This window comes from Haplochromis burtoni, unplaced genomic scaffold (assembly GCF_018398535.1).
Source record: "Haplochromis burtoni strain Fernald_Lab_line unplaced genomic scaffold, NCSU_Asbu1 Contig_157, whole genome shotgun sequence".
In the NCBI taxonomy this organism is placed as follows: domain Eukaryota; kingdom Metazoa; phylum Chordata; class Actinopteri; order Cichliformes; family Cichlidae; genus Haplochromis; species Haplochromis burtoni.
Window position 1 is genome coordinate 275,336 of NW_024582518.1, and position 20,967 is coordinate 296,302.

A 20,967-nucleotide genomic window follows, 5' to 3' on the forward strand; every position below is an offset into this window, starting at 1 on the left:
CGGGCTGGACCGGGACGAGCTGTCACGGCGCATTGTTATTATAAATAAAAACGTAAACGTGAGCAAAAACGGTGTGTGTGTGTCTGTGTGTGTGTCGCATACATCACACACTGATTTTAAATCCAGTTCTTGTATAATTTGGCATACCTCAGCCCTTTCTTCCAATTTCCCTTTCTTAAGAATAGCTTCTTTCCTTCCACTGAAACCATTCTTCCCTCAAATTTTTGTAAGTACTCGCTGCACACCATGCTGAGATATCTCAAGCTTTCAGCTAATACACAGGTGTCAAACTCCAGGCCTCGAGGGCCAGTGTCCTGCAGGTTTTAGGTGTGTACTTCATCCAACACAGCTGATTTAAATGGCTAAATTACCTCCTCAACATGTCTGGAAGTTCTTCAGAGGGCTGGTAACGAAGCAATCATGTGATTCAGATGTGTTGACCCAGCGTGATATCTAAAACCTGCAGGACACCGGCCCTCGAGGCCTGGAGTTGGCCACCCCTGAGCTAATAGTTCTTTGGGAGTCAACTTGTTAGTGCAGAAACACTATTTTATCTCTATCAAACTGTTGTTTTTGGCATTTTACAGAATTCAGCTTCTAACAAGATTCAATGTTTCAGCCATTCAAGAAATTGGAAGAAATTATGTGCTTTTGTGACATGCGGCTACTAACCCAGAGACACAATTTAAGATGTGTGTGTTATGTGTTGACACACTTTTTTTCTGCTTGAATGATTCATAGGTCGGTGTTAAGTGGGTAAACAAACAAAACACACCCCTCTGAAAATGGCCAGGTACAAGGACTGGACTGAAAAGAAGTGAAAAAAAACAGCCAATAAAAAACTTGGAGGATTGAAGGCTGTCTGAACACTCTGCACAGCACTGTAGCTCAGATGCATAAAAAAAATCTATTGACATTATTGTAGAATTTGGAACATTTGTCTTTTTATCAGAAAGTCACGTCTCTGACAGAGATTTTCCCCTCTTTCCCCAACAACTATGTTGTTGTGGTCCCCAGGTCTGCCTTCAGTAAGGGAGCGGGTCCTGACTGTTGTTTATGCCTATGCACCAAACAACAGTTCAACGTACCCAGCCTTCTTAGAGTCACTGGGTGGAGTGCTGGAGAGTGCTTCATCTACGGACTCTATTGCTCTGCTGGGGGACTTCAACTCTCACATGGGCATTGATGGTTATACCTTGAGGGTTGTGAATGAAAGGAACGGCCTGTCTGATCTGTACCCCTATTGGTGTTCTGTTATTGAACTTCTGTTCTAACCACAGCTTAGTTATTGAACTTCTGTTCTAACCACAGCTTATCCATAATGAAGGTATTCATAAGTCCAATTGGCACCTGTTCTTGGATACGTGGGTAAAGAGAGGTGCTGAGCTGTCAACAGCTCACCACCTGGTGTTTTGTTCAACATTTTGTTTCTCAGATCTTCTTCAGGTCAACTTGTGTATGAGTGTAACTGATTGACCTCATTTAAAGTTTTAATTGACCTCATTTAAAGTTTTAATACTGAAGAACTTTCAGTGAAATCTGACATGGACATGGACAAAAGTCTGATGTGAATAGAAAGAAAAATGCATAGTTAAACCAGATGTTCCAGTTACTACTGACTTTTTTCACAACCCTCCAAACACCTGTGCTCACTTTATCAAAGTATCGTCTTCTCAGACCTTCATTAGGTTTGCTTTTGTACGACAGCAGCTGGAATGCTTCCAAACTTTATGTGAAGTTCTTACTTGAAAAGGAGGCAACAACTCCTGCCTGTTTGAACTCGTGTTTTTCAGGCATGTGAACAAATTGCACAGCACTACAGATGATATTTCTTGCTATTCACACATTAAATGCCCATGACAATCTCTGGAGTTTTTATATTTAATGCAATTCTATGAATTCACTGATCTTTTAGTTCATCAGCTTAATTAAAACACAAAGGTTAAAATTTGTGTGTAGTGTGTGTAAAAGTGTGTACAACACCCGACAATATTTTCACAGACCGGCCTTTAAGGTTAAATGCAACAAACGGAGTCTGTTTTCTGAAGTATCCCTGCTCTGGTTAAAAAGAAAGAAAGAAATGTAGTGAAAATGTCAAAGGAAATGATTTGTGTTACACAGTGAGACCTTTTTCTTTGCAGAAACCTCATGTGGTTTCAGTCTGACCTGCTCTCATGTGGTTTTTCTCTCCATCTACAGACATGGTGGGCTGAGCGGCGTCCTTGAGGCAGACGGCTCCGTCTGAAGCAGAAACCAGCGGAAGGCAGGCCCGCAGCATGGTAAGGTTAAAGTTCAATTTCAAATTTATGTTCCTCTGAGCTGTCGGAGCTTTACCTACAGACTGAACTTAAGTGATAATCACTCCATGCAGAATGAAGTTGAAATGATGATGAAACTTTTTCAACTTAATGTAAGATTTTTAGAGAAAGTCTGAGTTTGGTATTTACGATACAGGAGTCGGGAAACATAAATGAAAATGTTGGATAAGCAACAAAGATCGACCAGTCGATTGTTGTTCCCCTAGACAGCTACTGTAGCCAATATTTCCAAGAGTTTTTCGTGACATGAAATAGCAGTCTAAGCCATGACCTCAGTGGTTTCAGAGTAACTGTTTGGCAGTTACTCTTTAGAAGCTAATTATTTGTTGAGTTGAATTTTCAAGGAAGTGACCACAATTACCAAAGTAAAACATCAAAAAACAAGAACAACGGTTGGTGATTTTAGATATAATTAACAAAATCAAAAATTGCATACAGTATTTTCCCTCACAACTGAAAGGCTGATTGCATATTGTCTTCACCACACCGGTGGGCAATGGGGATGGCCAGCTTTGTGACCACAATAAGTCAAGTATAATTTTTAAATTGATGCCATAGATGTAGCTACTAAAAATATCGGTGACTTTGACCTCAACTTTAAATTTGAGGTTACAAGTTCTGAAAATCTTGTGAATGCAGTAACTCTCTCAGAGAAAGATCTGAACTAGGATTTATACCATAAAAGCTTCTAGGTGAGGGGCAACACTGAAGAGAATTAAATCAGCAATTTGATTTAATTAAATCATATGTCCTTCCTAAATGAGGAAGGACATATGATATTAAATAATCAGGCTGCATGCCCTGGGGTAGCTTGTTTGCTTCTAAATTTGGACATGTGAATCAAGTTTCCTTAATTGTGGCGTTGCTTTGTTGTTGTTTGTTGGTATATATCTGTTGGTGTCTGCGTACATCTCAACACTGTAGCACAACACAGCAACAAGCAAATAGGTGCCGTTTAGAGTGCGTTTAGAAAAAACAGCAAACCTTATTGGCAGAATGGTCCAAAGTTTGGGCGCTACAACCTCAAGTGTGTTCACTAGGGGTGGGCGGTATAAACGGTATACGGTAGAAACAATATGAATTTGGCCAACGATAGAGATTTTGACTATACTGCTCTACCACGATAGCACATGTTGATGTGTCATCAAGCTGCACCTGTTTTGACTGAAAGCATCACAGCGGCTGCAAGCATGAAGAGGAGGAGACGGTGCTCATAAAGAAGAACGGTGCGATGCCGGTCATATGCACCTGGTTTGGGTTTAAGCAGTTGGATGTTAAGCAGAAAAATATTATCTGCAAATTATGCCTGGCGACAGTAATAGCGAAGAGACGAAGCACGTTTTGGAATATGAGGAAAGCCAAAAACTGCGCTTCCTCCACTTTCATACCATTGATTCATTAATGTTGAATTCTCTCGCAGCTGCTCTATTCCCATGTTGTTGCAGCATATTAATGACTAGCCTCATATTGTGGATGGATTTACTCAGTTGTTCTCCTGACTGAAGTTTAGTTAGTTTACAGCATCTTGCCATGTGATTGCATTTGTCCCTAATCATCAGGAACCCTCCCGTTAACTTTCATCGAGTGGAAAAAAGTTAACATTCATCCTCCAGCGTCACTGTGTTTATGTTATGCTAACATAGCTGTGTTGCTAGCAATCACGTAGCACATCATTATATACCAGCTAGCCCAACATCAGTAACCCTAAAAAAGTCACTGCTGTTTAGTTTTCTGTCTTCATTTATATTGGAAGTGATAGCAGAGCTGTACGTTTTAAATATAGCCACAAAGTCGCTAAGTTGGCGACACTGCGCGAGGCTCCTGACTATGGTAGCTGTAATGCTCCAACAATCCATCAAGCGGTGCAGTGTCGTAGCTTACCAAAGTCGTAGTAAAACATTTTTGACAGATTTTTGAGCGCCGTGTACCACGTAAAATCGCACACATAAAATTTGAGGTCAGTAAGCACAACCAGAATTTATACATAAGGCACACCGGATTATAAGGCACACTGTCAATTTTTGAGAAAATTGAAGGATTTTAAGTGCGCCATTTAGTGCAGAAAATATGGTATACAGCAGCAGTCCCCAACCTTTTTTGCGCCACGGACCGGTTTATGCCCGACAATATTTTCACAGACCGGCCTTTAAGGTTAAATGCAACAAAATAAAACTAGTACCGGTACCGAAGATTTATTCATAACACACGTGAAAAGACCAAGGAAAACCGAGTTAACGATAAAATCGATAACAAAACAACGCTGAAAACCAATAAAAACCCTGAAAACTATACATTTCACACCTGAGCCTCAACTCTCGCGGCCCGGTACCAAACGACTCATGGACCGGTACCGGTCCGAGGCCCGGGGGTTGGGGACCGCTGATATACAGAAAAGATCTATTTATCGCAATATATATCGTTACCGCACATGCTTCAAATTATACTGCAGTTTGGATTGTAGGCCATATTGCCTGTAGTGTTTTCAACGAGGATGTTGGTGACACCGAGTTAAACCACAAATGAAGACCCTGGAGTTTAGTTGCAGCTTGTTTAATTGTCTCCATGAACATGTGGTGAAAACTGAAATGACAGAAAATAAACTCCATCTCAACAGGCAGAAGCATGTTTACATCAATAAAGTACATTACTAAAACATTCATGTTAGAAAAATATACATTAATATCAAAAGTTATCTGTAGAAACTGTCATATAAAGTTACTTACGGCGTTCCAGCCTGATAATTCGGAGGAGATGGCATTTGATTACATCTCCATACTGCCTTTAGCATGAGGAGCCTGTTTCTCAGCAAAACCGAGTGCTTGACCAAAAACCGGAAGTACTTGACCGGAACCGGAAGTGCCCCGCCAGAACAGGAAATACATTTTAGCGAAATTTTCCTTTTAACTAAAACGTATGTAAAGCATGAATTATTCATTTTAACAACACATATTAATTTTTTAATGGCAAATCTTTTTAGAATTATTTATTTCAAACTTATGAACCTATTTATTCAGAGAAATGCCTTAAGGGCAACACACTCCCCGCCTGGCCTCGGGAGGCCACTAAGCTAAACAAACATTATACATTCAGTCTTTTGGCATGAGGAGGATAACTTCTGGTCGCATAAATGTCTTTATGCACCCTTGATTCCATGTCTTTACCTCAATTTTCCTTACTCGATCGTCCTTGCTTGGGAATGTGGCAGTGACCCTGGCCATGGGCCAGCTGTTTCGTGCAACCTGCTTGTCCTTGAGCAGAACCAGGTCACCAACTTGGAGGTTTCTGCGCGACCCGGTCCATTTCTGCCTTTGCTGCAATGTGGGTAGATACTCTCGCCTCCAGCGTGTCCACAACTGGTTGGAAAGGGCTTGGACCCGTCTCCATTGTTTGTTGTAGAGGTCTTTATCCGAAAAGTCTCCAGGTGGGGATAGGAGGCAAGATTTCTGCGTAAGGAGCCTTGAAGGGGATAGGACGAAAGGATTCTCTGGATCAGAGGACACTGGGACGAGCGGCCTTGCATTTATTATGGCTGTAACCTCAGCCATGAGTGTGCATAATACGTCGTGAGTCAGTTGAACCTTATTTTGTAGTAGCATGGAGTCCAGGATTCTGCGGGCGACTCCGATCATGCGCTCCCAAGAGCCTCCCATGTGGGATGCATGTGGTGGATTAAACTCCCAACTGCAGCCTTGGATAGTTAGGTACTGTTGGAGTGATTTATCCATTCCAAGTTCCTTTGAAGTGCTAATAAAATTGGTGCCACGGTCAGATAGCAGCTGTTTGGCGGGGCCTCTCAGAGCGAAGAAGCGGCGGAGGGCGTTTATGCAGCTGGATGTGTCCAGAGATTCGATTACCTCAATATGCACAGCTCTCGAACTCATGCAGGTAAAACATGATGGCCCACTGCTTACTTTCAGCTACTCCGCCCCTGGTACGCCTGGTTGTTATGGACCACGGTCCAAAGACATCAAGGCCGACGTAGGTGAAAGGAGGACAAGTTTTTAGGCGTTCAGGTGGTAGGTCCGCCATGAGTTGTTGTTCTTGTTTTCCACGTAGTTTGCGGCAGGTTAAACATTTGTGGATTACTGAATTGACTAGTTTTTTGCCGCCTAAAAGCCACAGCCCAGAAGCTCTGATTGCTCCTTCCGTCAGATGACAACCTTGGTGCCTTGTTAGCTCGTGGTAATGGCGAGTGAGCAGAAGGGAGATGTGACTGTTTTTTGGAAGAATTACTGGGCTCTTTTCAACACTCTCAATTTCTGCGTGTTTGAGTCGGCCTCCAACAGAAATGAGACTGTCCTGTAACATTGGGCTGAGCTTCTTGAGGGGGCTCTGTTTTGAGATTGGCTTGCCAGCATCAAGGGCAGAAAGTTCCTTCTCAAAGTATGCCTTCTGTGTCTCTTTGAAGATGACAGTTTTTGCTTGAGCAATCTCCTCTGGAGTTTGAGGCAGATGACATTTGTGCCAGCCTTTGCATTTTTTGTTTGGATTAGTCCCATTGAAGGACTTTGCAATGTGGATAAGATTTGCTATGGCTCTGACTAAAGACTGAAAAGTAGAAAAGTGCTCAAAACGCTTACAGATGAGTACTTGGAGGTGAGTGACGTAAGTTTTTACTTCTGGTCTAATTTCTGAGTCCTTATCTGGTTCAATCAGGTCAAACCTTCCACTCAGTTGTGTTGTCTCTGCGGCAGGACGGTGGATGAAGGGTGGTCCGGTGAACCAGGTGGACTTTTTTAGTTGGAATGCCGACAGTGACCTAGACGCATGGTCTGCTGGATTTTCCTCTGTGCGCACATAATGCCACTGTTCTGGCTTTGATGACTGGCGAATGCGCTGTACTCTGTTGTGAACGTATGTGTAAAACCTTTTTGACTCATTACAGATGTAGCCAAGCACTACCTTACTGTCCGTATAGAATGCACTGCATCAAAGTCTAAGTCCAACTCATCTTGAATGAGGTCAGCCATTTCTGCTGCCAAGACGGCTGCACATAGTTCAAGTCTTGGTATTGTAGGTTCTGACAGGGGGGCTAGTTTTGCTTTGCCCATTATGAACCCAACCTCGACCTTCCCATCTGTTTGAACTGCCTTTAAGTAGGCTACAGCTCCTATGGCCTTAGTAGATGCATCTGAGAATCAAACACAGTTCCTTTCGCTTTGCTCGACTTAGTGAGGTGGATGTGTAGGTTCTGGGAACATGTAGTTCTCTTAGATCCTGAAGGGAATTTCTCCATGTTTCCCATCTGCTTCGTTTGTCCTCTGGAAGGGGTATGTCCCAATCTGAACATTCTGAAGTAGTCCGGAGGCTGCTCAATTAATCGAATTTTAATCACGATTACGATCTGGGCTTTCAACGATCATTAAAAATGACTGAGCCGATTATTAGCCCCTCCCTCATTTATCCGCGACACCTTAAAGGCCGGTCCGTGAAAATATTGTCGGGCATAAACCGTCCGTGGCGCAAAAAAGGTTGGAGACCGCTGATTAAGAGGACCCGAGGGAAGCTCGGAAAGCTAAGCAGAAGTTATTTGGAGAGTGACTGCCGTTGGTTGAAAAGAGAGTTTAAAAAAAAAAAAACTTCAGTGGTGTTGCACACTATTTTATATTATTTTTTAAAGTCATTGTTAACCCTTTAAAGCCGGTCAGAGCAGCACGCTCCGTTTTGCGTAACTATTTTTAAATCCCTGTAGAACCTGAACCGTGTAAGCTAGCGCAATAATTTGTTTTGCATATGAAACCGGAGGAGTTGTACTTACATCTGATGCCATCAGCTTGTCCTCGGTCACGGTTTCGTTCCACATATAGCTTTGCAAAAATTGCATAAAAAGCGCTTGCAGGAACAAAAACATAATATTCCAGAAACACGCTTTGCCGTTCCTATCAGCTGTTCGTAACACTTCCCACAGTGAAATGATGCACCTGCTGTTTTCTTTGCAAATTTGCATCATAGGATTGTTTTTTGTTTTTCCTGCAGTATATAAAAATTGCTGTATCTCCAAAATAAAACTATGAAGACACTCAAAATAAATTTCCTGTGGTGGGAAACTATTTTTTGCAACTTTATTGTATTTAAAGTTTTGAGGGATAAACCTCTTAAATTTCTCCAAGTAGAAATATATGTAAACAAAACAAAAGCGATTTTCAATTTTTTTTGTAGTTTATTGCACTTTTTTGCAATTTATGTAATTACTATGGACTTAATGCATACATATTATTAAAATATGGGCTATAACAGTTGTATTGATGTATAGCAACTTGAAATGCTCCCACAAATGGCACTACAACATGTAAAAAAATAATATAAGCTCTGGTGGACTTGGTTCTATGGTAGGTCTTAAAGGGTTAAATAAATATCGTCAAATAATCGTGATCTCAATTTCAGTGAAAATAATCGTGATTATCATTTTTGCCATAATCGAGCAGCCCTATTCTGAAGTAAGCTCTCTGAGTAGGGCCCTTCCTTGGATTGTAACGGGTGCCAATAGGCCCAGGGGATCGAAGACGCTATTGACAGAGGACAATACGCCACGGCGAGTGAATGGCTTGCTTGAGGTGGCCACTGAGTAAGTGAATGTGTCTCTTGTTATTTCCCAAATGAGTCCAAGGCTTCGCTGGGATTGTGTCTCTTCACCACTTAAATCTAAGTTTTTAATGACAGGAGCACAATCTTCTGGGCAGAAGGCCTGCATAACTGCCTGAGAGTTGGAAACGAACTTATGCAGGCGCAGGTTGGATTCAGCGAGTGAGGCTTGTGTTCTTTGAAGCAAGTCTATAGCCTCAGCAGGAGAGGGGACAGAGATCAAGCCGTCATCTACGTAAAAGTGCCTCTCCACGAACTTTACTGTATCTGCACCATAGTCTTTCGAACCTGCTCTGATGGCCTTGCGTAGTCCATAAATGGCAACAGCGGGGGATGTTGAGTTGCCAAACACGTGGACTTTCATCCGGTACTCGACAACTTCGTTGTTTGGGTCGTTGTCCCTATGCCACAGAAAACGGAGGAAGTTGCGGTGGTCTTCGCGTACCATAAAACAGTGAAACATTTGCTGTATATCTGCCATGATTGCAACACTTTCTGTCCGGAAGCGGAGAAGAACTCCGACAAGTGTGTTGTTTAAATCAGGGCCAGTAAGGAGGACATTGTTAAGTGAGACACCCAAGTACTGGGCGCTAGAATCGAAGACAACCCTGATCTGATTGGGTTTTTGTGGGTGGTAGACTCCAAATGTTGGAAGATACCAGCACTCTTCTCCCTTTTCCAGTGGGGGGGCCACCTTGGCATGACCATTGGAGAGGATTTTTTTCATGAAGGCCACATAATGCTCCTGCATTTCAGGTTTCCTATTAAGGGTGCGTTTTAAGGAGGAGAACCTTGTGGCCGCCTGCTGTCTGTTGTTTGGTAATTGCTGGCGGGGTTCCTTAAATGGAAGTGGGGCGACCCAACTGTTGTCCACGTCTCTGTACATAGCATTGTCCATCATTTTTAGAAAGAGAGTGTCCTGTATTGAGTGAGCTGGTTTGTTGTCGTTATCTGTCCGGTTAAAAACCGTTTGACCCAGAGTTTGTTCGGGCGCTTTACCCGGCCTGTTTGTGTGTGGCATTTCTTTGACTTGCAGAAGGCTATTGCATGGTTTGAAAACTGTAGGGCGGCCATTTTCCAGAACGACTGTCTTCAGGGTGCTGACTGTAGGCCTATGAACATTACCCAGACAGACCTCCCCAACTACAACCCACCCTAGGTCTAGGCGCTGGGCGAAGGGGGCGTTGTGGGGGCCGTTAATTCTCTGCCTGACCTTGTGTGCCTGTAAAATGTCTCTCCCTAGTAGCAGGAGTATTTTGGCTTTAGGGTCTAGCTCAGGGATGTACTTTGCTATGGTACGGAGGTGCGGCTGGTGTAGCACTGCGCTGGGAGTTAGGATTTCATTCCTATTGTTAGGAATGTCCTGACACTCTATGAGCGATGGTAGAGGGATCATCATTGCATTTCTTTGCCTCTTTACATATGAATTCACAGAAGTACTCAATAGGTGGGAAACAGCCTTGGTTGTTCTCTTTATATTAAGAGCCATGTGACATCCACCTCTCCTGAAGTCCATATGGGAGTTTGTCTACGATTGGGCTAATTCCACGAGAAGTGTCCAGATAGAGTAGACCAGGCAGATGGCCGTCTTCCTTAGCGCCTTGAATCTCTTGCAGTAAATCTCCTAGTTCACGTAGCTTGACATGATCTTTGACTGTTATTTTGGGGAAACTGTCCAACCGTTGGAAAAGTGACCATTCGATTATTTCTGATGCTGCATAACATTCATTCAGTCTTTCCCATGCTTTGCATAGAGCTAATGTGGGGTTGTTGACATATACTGAACGTATGCGTTTCACCTGATCACTTGACTCCCTCCCTAACCACTTCGTCATGAGATCTAGCTCTTGAATGGGGGTGAGTTGGACCTCAGCTGTTGCACTGGTAAACGAAGAGCACCATGCTCTGTAGTTCTCTGGCCTATCGTCGAACTGGTAAAGGCCTGAGATTATTAAATCTCGACGTGCCATGTATTGGGCAAAGGGCTCTGCTGGATTTAAAATGCTGGCCGTGGTGTTATAGTTATGTTGAGGTATGAATGGTGAGCCGCATGGGTTGAGAGAGGTATTTTGTTTCTCCACTTTAGGTTTTGTTTCACCTTTCAGCTGGGTTGGCTTATTTAGAGCAGCGATATTATCTTTGGTAAGCCTTGTTTCAGAGTCGATGGGTTGTGGCTCTAAATTGCCTTCTTCAGAGGGATGCCACGTTACAAATGTGTTGGGTGAGCTTGCTTGGGGGCAAGAAGTGGTTGGTAATTTTTGTGGACTGGGAGATAGCATTTGAGATCGTACATATTCATTTGTACGTTCTAATTTTACACTTTCTGATGGAGATTTTCTACTCTCAGGTTCTTCTTGTATTGCTTCAGCTTCCTCTAGCACTTCTGCTTCAGCTACAGCAGTATCAGCTTCCCTCTGTAATGTTAACACTTCTAATTCTGCATCTATTTTTGCCTTTTCCAGTTCGCTTTGAGCTTTTTCAACCTTTAACTGTGCTTCTTTTGTTGCATAGCATGCTCTCACCTTGGCAGCCTCTGCTTTAGCTCGAGCATAAGAGAGAGATAACTGTTTGGCAGTTACTCTTTAGAAGCTAATTATTTGTTGAGTTGAATTTTCAAGGAAGTGACCACAATTACCAAAGTAAAACATCAAAAAACAAGAACAACGGTTGGTGATTTTAGATATAATTAACAAAATCAAAAATTGCATACAGTATTTTCCCTCACAACTGAAAGGCTGATTGCATATTGTCTTCACCACACCGGTGGGCAATGGGGATGGCCAGCTTTGTGACCACAATAAGTCAAGTATAATTTTTAAATTGATGCCATAGATGTAGCTACTAAAAATATCGGTGACTTTGACCTCAACTTTAAATTTGAGGTTACAAGTTCTGAAAATCTTGTGAATGCAGTAACTCTCTCAGAGAAAGATCTGAACTAGGATTTATACCATAAAAGCTTCTAGGTGAGGGGCAACACTGAAGAGAATTAAATCAGCAATTTGATTTAATTAAATCATATGTCCTTCCTAAATGAGGAAGGACATATGATATTAAATAATCAGGCTGCATGCCCTGGGGTAGCTTGTTTGCTTCTAAATTTGGACATGTGAATCAAGTTTCCTTAATTGTGGCGTTGCTTTGTTGTTGTTTGTTGGTATATATCTGTTGGTGTCTGCGTACATCTCAACACTGTAGCACAACACAGCAACAAGCAAATAGGTGCCGTTTAGAGTGCGTTTAGAAAAAACAGCAAACCTTATTGGCAGAATGGTCCAAAGTTTGGGCGCTACAACCTCAAGTGTGTTCACTAGGGGTGGGCGGTATAAACGGTATACGGTAGAAACAATATGAATTTGGCCAACGATAGAGATTTTGACTATACTGCTCTACCACGATAGCACATGTTGATGTGTCATCAAGCTGCACCTGTTTTGACTGAAAGCATCACAGCGGCTGCAAGCATGAAGAGGAGGAGACGGTGCTCATAAAGAAGAACGGTGCGATGCCGGTCATATGCACCTGGTTTGGGTTTAAGCAGTTGGATGTTAAGCAGAAAAATATTATCTGCAAATTATGCCTGGCGACAGTAATAGCGAAGAGACGAAGCACGTTTTGGAATATGAGGAAAGCCAAAAACTGCGCTTCCTCCACTTCCATACCATTGATTCATTAATGTTGAATTCTCTCGCAGCTGCTCTATTCCCATGTTGTTGCAGTATATTAATGACTAACCTCGTATTGTGGATGGATTATCTCAGTTGTTCTCCTGACTGAAGTTTGGTCCGTTTACAGCATCCTGCCATGCGATTGCATTTGTCTCTAACCATCAGGAACCCTCACGTTAACTTTTATCGAGTGGAAAAAAGTTAGCGTTCATCCTCCAGCTTCACTGTTTATGTTATGCTAACATAGCTGTGTTGCTAGCAATCACGTAGCACATCATTATATACCAGCTAGCCCAACTTCAGTAACCCTAAAAAGTCACTGCTGTTTAGTTTTCTGTCTTCATTTATATTGGAAGTGATAGCAGAGCTGTACGTTTTAAATATAGCCACAAAGTCGCTAAGTTGGCGACACTGCGCGAGGCTCCTGACTATGGTAGCTGTAATGCTCCAACAATCCATCAAGCGGTGCAGTGTCGTAGCTTACCAAAGTCGTAATAAAACATTTTTGACAGATTTTTGAGCGCCGTGTACCACGTAAAATCGCACACATAAAATTTGAGGTCAGTAAGCACAACCAGAATTTATACATAAGGCACACGGATTATAAGGCACACTGTCAATTTTTGAGAAAATTGAAGGATTTTAAGTGCGCCATTTAGTGCAGAAAATATGGTATACAGCAGCAGTCCCCAACCTTTTTTGCGCCACGGACCGGTTTATGCCCGACAATATTTTCACGGACCGGCCTTTAAGGTGTCGCGGATAAATACAACAAAATAAAACTAGTACCGGTACCGAAAAAAAGAAGATTTATTCATAACACACGTGAAAAGACCAAGGAAAACCGAGTTAACGATAAAAACGATAACAAAATAACGCTGAAAACCAATAAAAACCCTGAAAACTATACATTTCACACCTGAGCCTCAACTCTCGCGGCCCGGTACCAAACGACTCATGGACCGGTACCGGTCCGAGGCCCGGGGGTTGGGGACCGCTGATATACAGAAAAGATCTATTTATCGCAATATATATCGTTACCGCACATGCTTCAAATTATACTGCAATTTGGATTGTAGGCCATATTGCCTGTAGTGTTTTCAACGAGGATGTTGGTGACACCGAGTTAAACCACAAATGAAGACCCTGGAGTTTAGTTGCAGCTTGTTTAATTGTCTCCATGAACATGTGGTGAAAACTGAAATGACAGAAAATAAACTCCATCTCAACAGGCAGAAGCATGTTTACATCAATAAAGTGCATTACTCTCACTAAAACATTCATGTTAGCAAAATATACATTAATATCCAAAGTTATCTGTATAAACTGTCATATAAAGTAACTTACGGCGTTCCAGCCTGATAATTCGGAGTAGATGGCATTTGATTACATCTCCATACTGCCTTTAACATGAGGAGCCTGTTTCTCAGCAAAACCGAGCGCTTGACCAAAACCGGAAGTGCTTGACCGGAACCGGAAGTGCCCCGCCAGAACAGGAAATACATTTTAGCGATATTTTCCTTTTAACTAAAACGTATATACAACATGAATTATTCATTTTAACAACACATATTAATTTTTTAATGGCAAATCTTTTTATAATTATTTATTTCAAACTTATGAACCTATTTATTCAGAGAAATGCCTTAAGGGCAACACACTCCCCGCCTGGCCTCGGGAGGCCACTATGCTAAACAAACATTATGCATTCAGTCCTTTGGCATGAGGAGGATAACTTCTGGTCGCATAAATGTCTTTATGCACCCTTGATTGCATGTCTTTACCTCAATTTTCCTTACTCGATCGTCCTTGCTTGGGAATGTGGCAGTGACCCTGGCCATGGGCCAGCTGTTTCGTGCAACCTGCTTGTCCTTGAGCAGAACCAGGTCACCAACTTGGAGGTTTCTGCGCGACCCGGTCCATTTCTGCCTTTGCTGCAATGTGGGTAGATACTCTCGCCTCCAGCGTGTCCAGAACTGGTTGGAAAGGGCTTGGACCCGTCTCCATTGTTTGTTGTAGAGGTCTTTATCCGAAAAGTCTCCAGGTGGGGATAGGAGGCAAGATTTCTGCGTAAGGAGCATTGAAGGGGATAGGACGAAAGGGTTCTCTGGATCAGAGGACACTGGGACGAGCGGCCTTGCATTTATTATGGCTGTAACCTCAGCCATGAGTGTGCATAACACGTCGTGAGTCAGTTGAATCTTATTTTGTAGTAGCATGGAGTCCAGGATTCTGCGGGCGACTCCGATCATGCGCTCCCAAGAGCCTCCCATGTGGGATGCATGTGGTGGATTAAACTCCCAACTGCAGCCTTGGATAGTTAGGTACTGTTGGAGTGATTTATCCATTCCAAGTTCCTTTGAAGTGCTAATAAAATTGGTGCCACGGTCAGATAGCAGCTGTTTGGCGGGGCCTCTCAGAGCGAAGAAGCGGCGGAGGGCGTTTATGCAGCTGGATGTGTCCAGAGATTCGATTACCTCAATATGCACAGCTCTCGAACTCATGCAGGTAAACATGATGGCCCACCGCTTACTTTCAGCTACTCCGCCCCTGGTACGCCTGGTTGTTATGGACCACGGTCCGAAGACATCAAGGCCGACGTAGGTGAAAGGAGGACAAGTTTTTAGGCGTTCAGGTGGTAGGTCCGCCATGAGTTGTTGTTCTTGTTTTCCACGTAGTTTGCGGCAGGTTAAACATTTGTGGATTACTGAATTGACTAGTTTTTTGCCGCCTAAAAGCCACAGCCCAGCAGCTCTGATTGCTCCTTCCGTCAGATGACGACCTTGGTGCCTTGTTAGCTCGTGGTAATGGCGAGTGAGCAGAAGGGAGATGTGACTGTTTTTTGGAAGAATTACTGGGCTCTTTTCAACACTCTCAATTTCTGCGTGTTTGAGTCGGCCTCCAACAGAAATGAGACTGTCCTGTAACATTGGGCTGAGCTTCTTGAGGGGGCTCTGTTTTGAGATTGGCTTGCCAGCATCAAGGGCAGAAAGTTCCTTCTCAAAGTATGCCTTCTGTGTCTCTTTGAAGATGACAGTTTTTGCTTGAGCAATCTCCTCTGGAGTTTGAGGCAGATGACATTTGTGCCAGCCTTTGCATTTTTTGTTTGGATTAGTCCCATTGAAGGACTTTGCAATGTGGATAAGATTTGCTATGGCTCTGACTAAAGACTGAAAAGTAGAAAAGTGCTCAAAACGCTTACAGATGAGTACTTGGAGGTGAGTGACGTAAGTTTTTACTTCTGGTCTAATTTCTGAGTCCTTATCTGGTTCAATCAGGTCAAACCTTCCACTCAGTTGTGTTGTCTCTGCGGCAGGACGGTGGATGAAGGGTGGTCCGGTGAACCAGGTGGACTTTTTTAGTTGGAATGCCGACAGTGACCTAGACGCATGGTCTGCTGGATTTTCCTCTGTGCGCACATAATGCCACTGTTCTGGCTTTGATGACTGGCGAATGCGCTGTACTCTGTTGTGAACGTATGTGTAAAACCTTTTTGACTCATTACAGATGTAGCCAAGCACTACCTTACTGTCCGTATAGAAGTGCACTGCATCAAAGTCTAAGTCCAACTCATCTTGAATGAGGTCAGCCATTTCTGCTGCCAAGACGGCTGCACATAGTTCAAGTCTTGGTATTGTAGGTTCTGACAGGGGGGCTAGTTTTGCTTTGCCCATTATGAACCCAACCTCGACCTTCCCATCTGTTTGAACTGCCTTTAAGTAGGCTACAGCTCCTATGGCCTTAGTAGATGCATCTGAGAATAAACACAGTTCCTTTCGCTTTGCTCGACTTAGTGAGGTGGATGTGTAGGTTCTGGGAACATGTAGTTCTCTTAGATCCTGAAGGGAATTTCTCCACGTTTCCATCTGCTTTGTTTGTCCTCTGGAAGGGGTATGTCCCAATCTGAACATTCTGAAGTAGGGCTGCTCAATTAATCGAATTTTAATCACGATTACGATCTGGGCTTTCAACGATCATTAAAAATGACTGAGCCGATTATTAGCCCCTCCCTCATTTATCCGCGACACCTTAAAGGCCGGTCCGTGAAAATATTGTCGGGCATAAACCGTCCGTGGCGCAAAAAAGGTTGGAGACCGCTGATTAAGAGGACCCGAGGGAAGCTCGGAAAGCTAAGCAGAAGTTATTTGGAGAGTGACTGCCGTTGGTTGAAAAGAGAGTTTAAAAAAAAAAAAACTTCAGTGGTGTTGCACACTATTTTATATTATTTTTTAAAGTCATTGTTAACCCTTTAAAGCCGGTCAGAGCAGCACGCTCCGTTTTGCGTAACTATTTTTAAATCCCTGTAGAACCTGAACCGTGTAAGCTAGCGCAATAATTTGTTTTGCATATGAAACCGGAGGAGTTGTACTTACATCTGATGCCATCAGCTTGTCCTCGGTCACGGTTTCGTTCCACATATAGCTTTGCAAAAATTGCATAAAAAGCGCTTGCAGGAACAAAAACATAATATTCCAGAAACACGCTTTGCCGTTCCTATCAGCTGTTCGTAACACTTCCCACAGTGAAATGATGCACCTGCTGTTTTCTTTGCAAATTTGCATCATAGGATTGTTTTTTGTTTTTCCTGCAGTATATAAAAATTGCTGTATCTCCAAAATAAAACTATGAAGACACTCAAAATAAATTTCCTGTGGTGGGAAACTATTTTTTGCAACTTTATTGTATTTAAAGTTTTGAGGGATAAACCTCTTAAATTTCTCCAAGTAGAAATATATGTAAACAAAACAAAAGCGATTTTCAATTTTTTTTGTAGTTTATTGCACTTTTTTGCAATTTATGTAATTACTATGGACTTAATGCATACATATTATTAAAATATGGGCTATAACAGTTGTATTGATGTATAGCAACTTGAAATGCTCCCACAAATGGCACTACAACATGTAAAAAAATAATATAAGCTCTGGTGGACTTGGTTCTATGGTAGGTCTTAAAGGGTTAAATAAATATCGTCAAATAATCGTGATCTCAATTTCAGTGAAAATAATCGTGATTATCATTTTTGCCATAATCGAGCAGCCCTATTCTGAAGTAAGCTCTCTGAGTAGGGCCCTTCCTTGGATTGTAACGGGTGCCAATAGGCCCAGGGGATCGAAGACGCTATTGACAGAGGACAATACGCCACGGCGAGTGAATGGCTTGCTTGAGGTGGCCACTGAGTAAGTGAATGTGTCTCTTGTTATTTCCCAAATGAGTCCAAGGCTTCGCTGGGATTGTGTCTCTTCACCACTTAAATCTAAGTTTTTAATGACAGGAGCACAATCTTCTGGGCAGAAGGCCTGCATAACTGCCTGAGAGTTGGAAACGAACTTATGCAGGCGCAGGTTGGATTCAGCGAGTGAGGCTTGTGTTCTTTGAAGCAAGTCTATAGCCTCAGCAGGAGAGGGGACAGAGATCAAGCCGTCATCTACGTAAAAGTGCCTCTCCACGAACTTTACTGTATCTGCACCATAGTCTTTCGAACCTGCTCTGATGGCCTTGCGTAGTCCATAAATGGCAACAGCGGGGGATGTTGAGTTGCCAAACACGTGGACTTTCATCCGGTACTCGACAACTTCGTTGTTTGGGTCGTTGTCCCTATGCCACAGAAAACGGAGGAAGTTGCGGTGGTCTTCGCGTACCATAAAACAGTGAAACATTTGCTGTATATCTGCCATGATTGCAACACTTTCTGTCCGGAAGCGGAGAAGAACTCCGACAAGTGTGTTGTTTAAATCAGGGCCAGTAAGGAGGACATTGTTAAGTGAGACACCCAAGTACTGGGCGCTAGAATCGAAGACAACCCTGATCTGATTGGGTTTTTGTGGGTGGTAGACTCCAAATGTTGGAAGATACCAACACTCTTCTCCCTTTTCCAGTGGGGGGGCCACCTCGGCGTGACCATTGGAGAGGATTTTTTCCATGAAGGCCACATAATGCTCCCGCATTTCAGGTTTCCTATTAAGGGTGCGTTTTAAGGAGGAGAACCTTGTGGCCGCCTGCTGTCTGTTGTTTGGTAATTGCTGGCGGGGTTCCTTAAATGGAAGTGGGGCGACCCAACTGTTGTCCACGTCTCTGTACATAGCATTGTCCATCATTTTTAGAAAGAGAGTGTCCTGTATTGAGTGAGCTGGTTTGTTGTCGTTATCTGTCCGGTTAAAAACTGTTTGACCCAGAGTTTGTTCGGGCGCTTTACCTGGCCTGTTTGTGTGTGGCATTTCTTTGAGTTGCAGAAGGCTATTGCATGGTTTGAAAACTGTAGGGCGGCCATTTTCCAGAACGACTGTCTTCAGGGTGCTGACTGTAGGCCTATGAACATTACCCAGACAGACCTCCCCAACTACAACCCACCCTAGGTCTAGGCGCTGGGCGAAGGGGGCATTATGGGGGCCGTTAATTCTCTGCCTGACCTTGTGTGCCTGTAAAATGTCTCTCCCTAGTAGCAGGAGTATTTCGGCTTTAGGGTCTAGCTCTGGGATGTACTTTGCTATGGTACGGAGGTGCGGCTGGTGTAGCACTGCGCTGGGAGTTGGGATTTCATTCCTATTGTTAGGAATGTCCTGACACTCTATGAGCGATGGTAGAGGGATCATCATTGCATTTCTTTGCCTCTTTACATATGAATTCACAGAAGTACTCAAAAGGTGGGAAACAGCCTTGGTTGTTCTCTTTATATTGAGAGCCGTGTGACATCCACCTCTCCTGAAGTCCATATGGGAGTTTGTCTACGATTGGGCTAATTCCACGAGAAGTGTCCAGATAGAGTAGACCAGGCAGATGGCCGTCTTCCTTAGCGCCTTGAATCTCTTGCAGTAAATCTCCTAGTTCACGTAGCTTGACATGATCTTTGACTGTTATTTTGGGGAAACTGTCCAACCGTTGGAAAAGTGACCTTTCGATTATTTCTGATGCTGCATAACATTCATTCAGTCTTTCCCATGCTTTGCATAGAGCTAATGTGGGGTTGTTGACATATACTGAACGTATGCGTTTCACCTGATCACTTGACTCTCTCCCTAACCACTTTGTCATGAGATCTAGCTCTTGAATGGGGGTGAGTTGGACTTCAGCTGTTGCACTGGTAAATGAAGAGCACCATGCTCTGTAGTTCTCTGGCCTATCGTCGAACTGGTAAAGGCCTGAGATTATTAAATCTCGACGTGCCATGTATTGGGCAAAGGGCTCTGCTGGATTTAAAATGCTGGCCGTGGTGTTATAGTTATGCTGAGGTATGAATGGTGAGCCGCATGGGTTGAGAGAGGTATTTTGTTTCTCCACTTTAGGTTTTGTTTCACCTTTCAGCTGGCTGGGCTTATTTAGAGCAGCAATATTATCTTTGGTAAGTCTTGTTTCAGAGTTGATGGGTTGTGGCTCTAAATTGCCTTCTTCAGAGGGATGCCACGTTACAAATGTGTTGGGTGAACTTGCTTGGGGGCAAGAAGTGGTTGGTAATTTTTGTGGACTGGGAGATAGCTTGGTCTCCATTTGAGATCGTACATATTCATTTGTACGTTCTAATTTTACACTTTCTGATGGAGATTTTCTACTCTCAGGTTCTTCTTGTATAGCTTCAGCTTCCTCTAGCACTTCTGCTTCAGCTACAGCAGCATCAGCTTCCCTCTGTAATGTTAACACTTCTAATTCTGCATCTATTTTTGCCTTTTCCAGTTCGCTTTGAGCTTTTTCAACCTTTAACTGTGCTTCTTTTGTTGCATAGCATGCTCTCACCTTGGCAGCCTCTGCTTTAGCTCGAGCATGGGCAGCGCTTACTGCTGATCCAGATGAGCGGCTGGTCCTTAAACTGCGTGCAGACTTGTTACTGGATGCCATTTTGACCGTGATGAATCACCAGTAGCGCCTTTTCACTGTAGTGTTTTCAACGAGGATGTTGGTGACACCGAGTTAAACCACAAATGAAGACCCTGGAGTTTAGTTGCAGCTTGTTTAATTGTCTCCATGAACATGTGGTGAAAACTGAAATGACAGAAAATAAACTCCATCTCAACAGGCAGAAGCATGTTTACATCAATAAAGTGCATTACTAAAACATTCATGTTTCTGTCATCGTTGTATTCTTACTCAGTTGTATATAGCATTTGTATTTGTATTCTATTTTTATCTTATTGTATATTTATTTTATTTTATTCTACTGTATATAGTATTTTATTCTATTCTGTACAGTTGTGTACTGTATTTATTCTTATTGTATTCTAATTTTTGCTCATAACTTTTGCACTGTCCACTTCCTGCTGTGACAAAACAAATTTCCCACGTGTGGGACTAATAAAGGTTATCTTATCTTATCTTCATGTTAGAAAAATATACATTAATATCCAAAGTTATCTGTATAAACTGTCATATAAAGTAACTTACGGCGTTCCAGCCTGATAATTCGGAGT

At 42.9% G+C, this 20,967-nt stretch overlaps 3 protein-coding genes across 6 annotated transcripts in view; 1 reads left to right on the top strand and 2 right to left on the bottom strand.

Annotated features, from left to right (window-relative positions):
• Positions 1 to 20,967, top strand: part of LOC102306635 (BCL-6 corepressor) — a 105,238-nt gene that overhangs the window by 33,601 nt on the left and 50,670 nt on the right. Inside the window, exon 2 of the mRNA XM_005932714.2 lies at positions 2,200 to 2,279. Coding sequence (XP_005932776.1) covers positions 2,277 to 2,279 — 3 coding nt within the window. The 5' untranslated portion in view covers positions 2,200 to 2,276. The remainder of the gene's footprint in view (positions 1 to 2,199; positions 2,280 to 20,967) is intronic.
• LOC102306326 lies at positions 4,652 to 7,448 on the bottom strand. 2 transcript variants are annotated; one of them, XR_001336705.2, is made up of 2 exons: positions 5,042 to 5,465; positions 4,652 to 4,898 (listed from the first exon to the last, which is right to left on the bottom strand). XR_001336705.2 is itself a non-coding variant. In XM_014336933.2 (2 exons), the coding sequence occupies exons 1-2, from the start codon at positions 6,197 to 6,199 to the stop codon at positions 4,869 to 4,871; spliced, it is 750 nt and encodes a 249-aa protein (XP_014192419.1). In that variant the 5' UTR covers positions 6,200 to 7,448; the 3' UTR covers positions 4,652 to 4,868. The 2 variants fall into 2 exon arrangements, 1 of the variants encoding a protein (XP_014192419.1); XM_014336933.2 differs by lacking the exon at positions 5,042 to 5,465 and adding an exon at positions 5,480 to 7,448.
• LOC121815223 lies at positions 13,520 to 20,667 on the bottom strand. 3 transcript variants are annotated; one of them, XR_006054898.1, is made up of 2 exons: positions 20,297 to 20,667; positions 13,520 to 13,766 (listed from the first exon to the last, which is right to left on the bottom strand). XR_006054898.1 is itself a non-coding variant. In XM_042225028.1 (2 exons), exons 1-2 carry the CDS (start codon positions 16,477 to 16,479, stop codon positions 13,737 to 13,739), a joined length of 2,157 nt encoding a protein of 718 aa, XP_042080962.1. In that variant the 5' UTR covers positions 16,480 to 16,558; the 3' UTR covers positions 13,525 to 13,736. The 3 variants fall into 3 exon arrangements, 1 of the variants encoding a protein (XP_042080962.1); XR_006054897.1 differs by lacking the exon at positions 20,297 to 20,667 and adding an exon at positions 13,916 to 14,299; XM_042225028.1 differs by lacking the exon at positions 20,297 to 20,667 and adding an exon at positions 14,353 to 16,558 and having other exon boundaries at positions 13,525 to 13,766.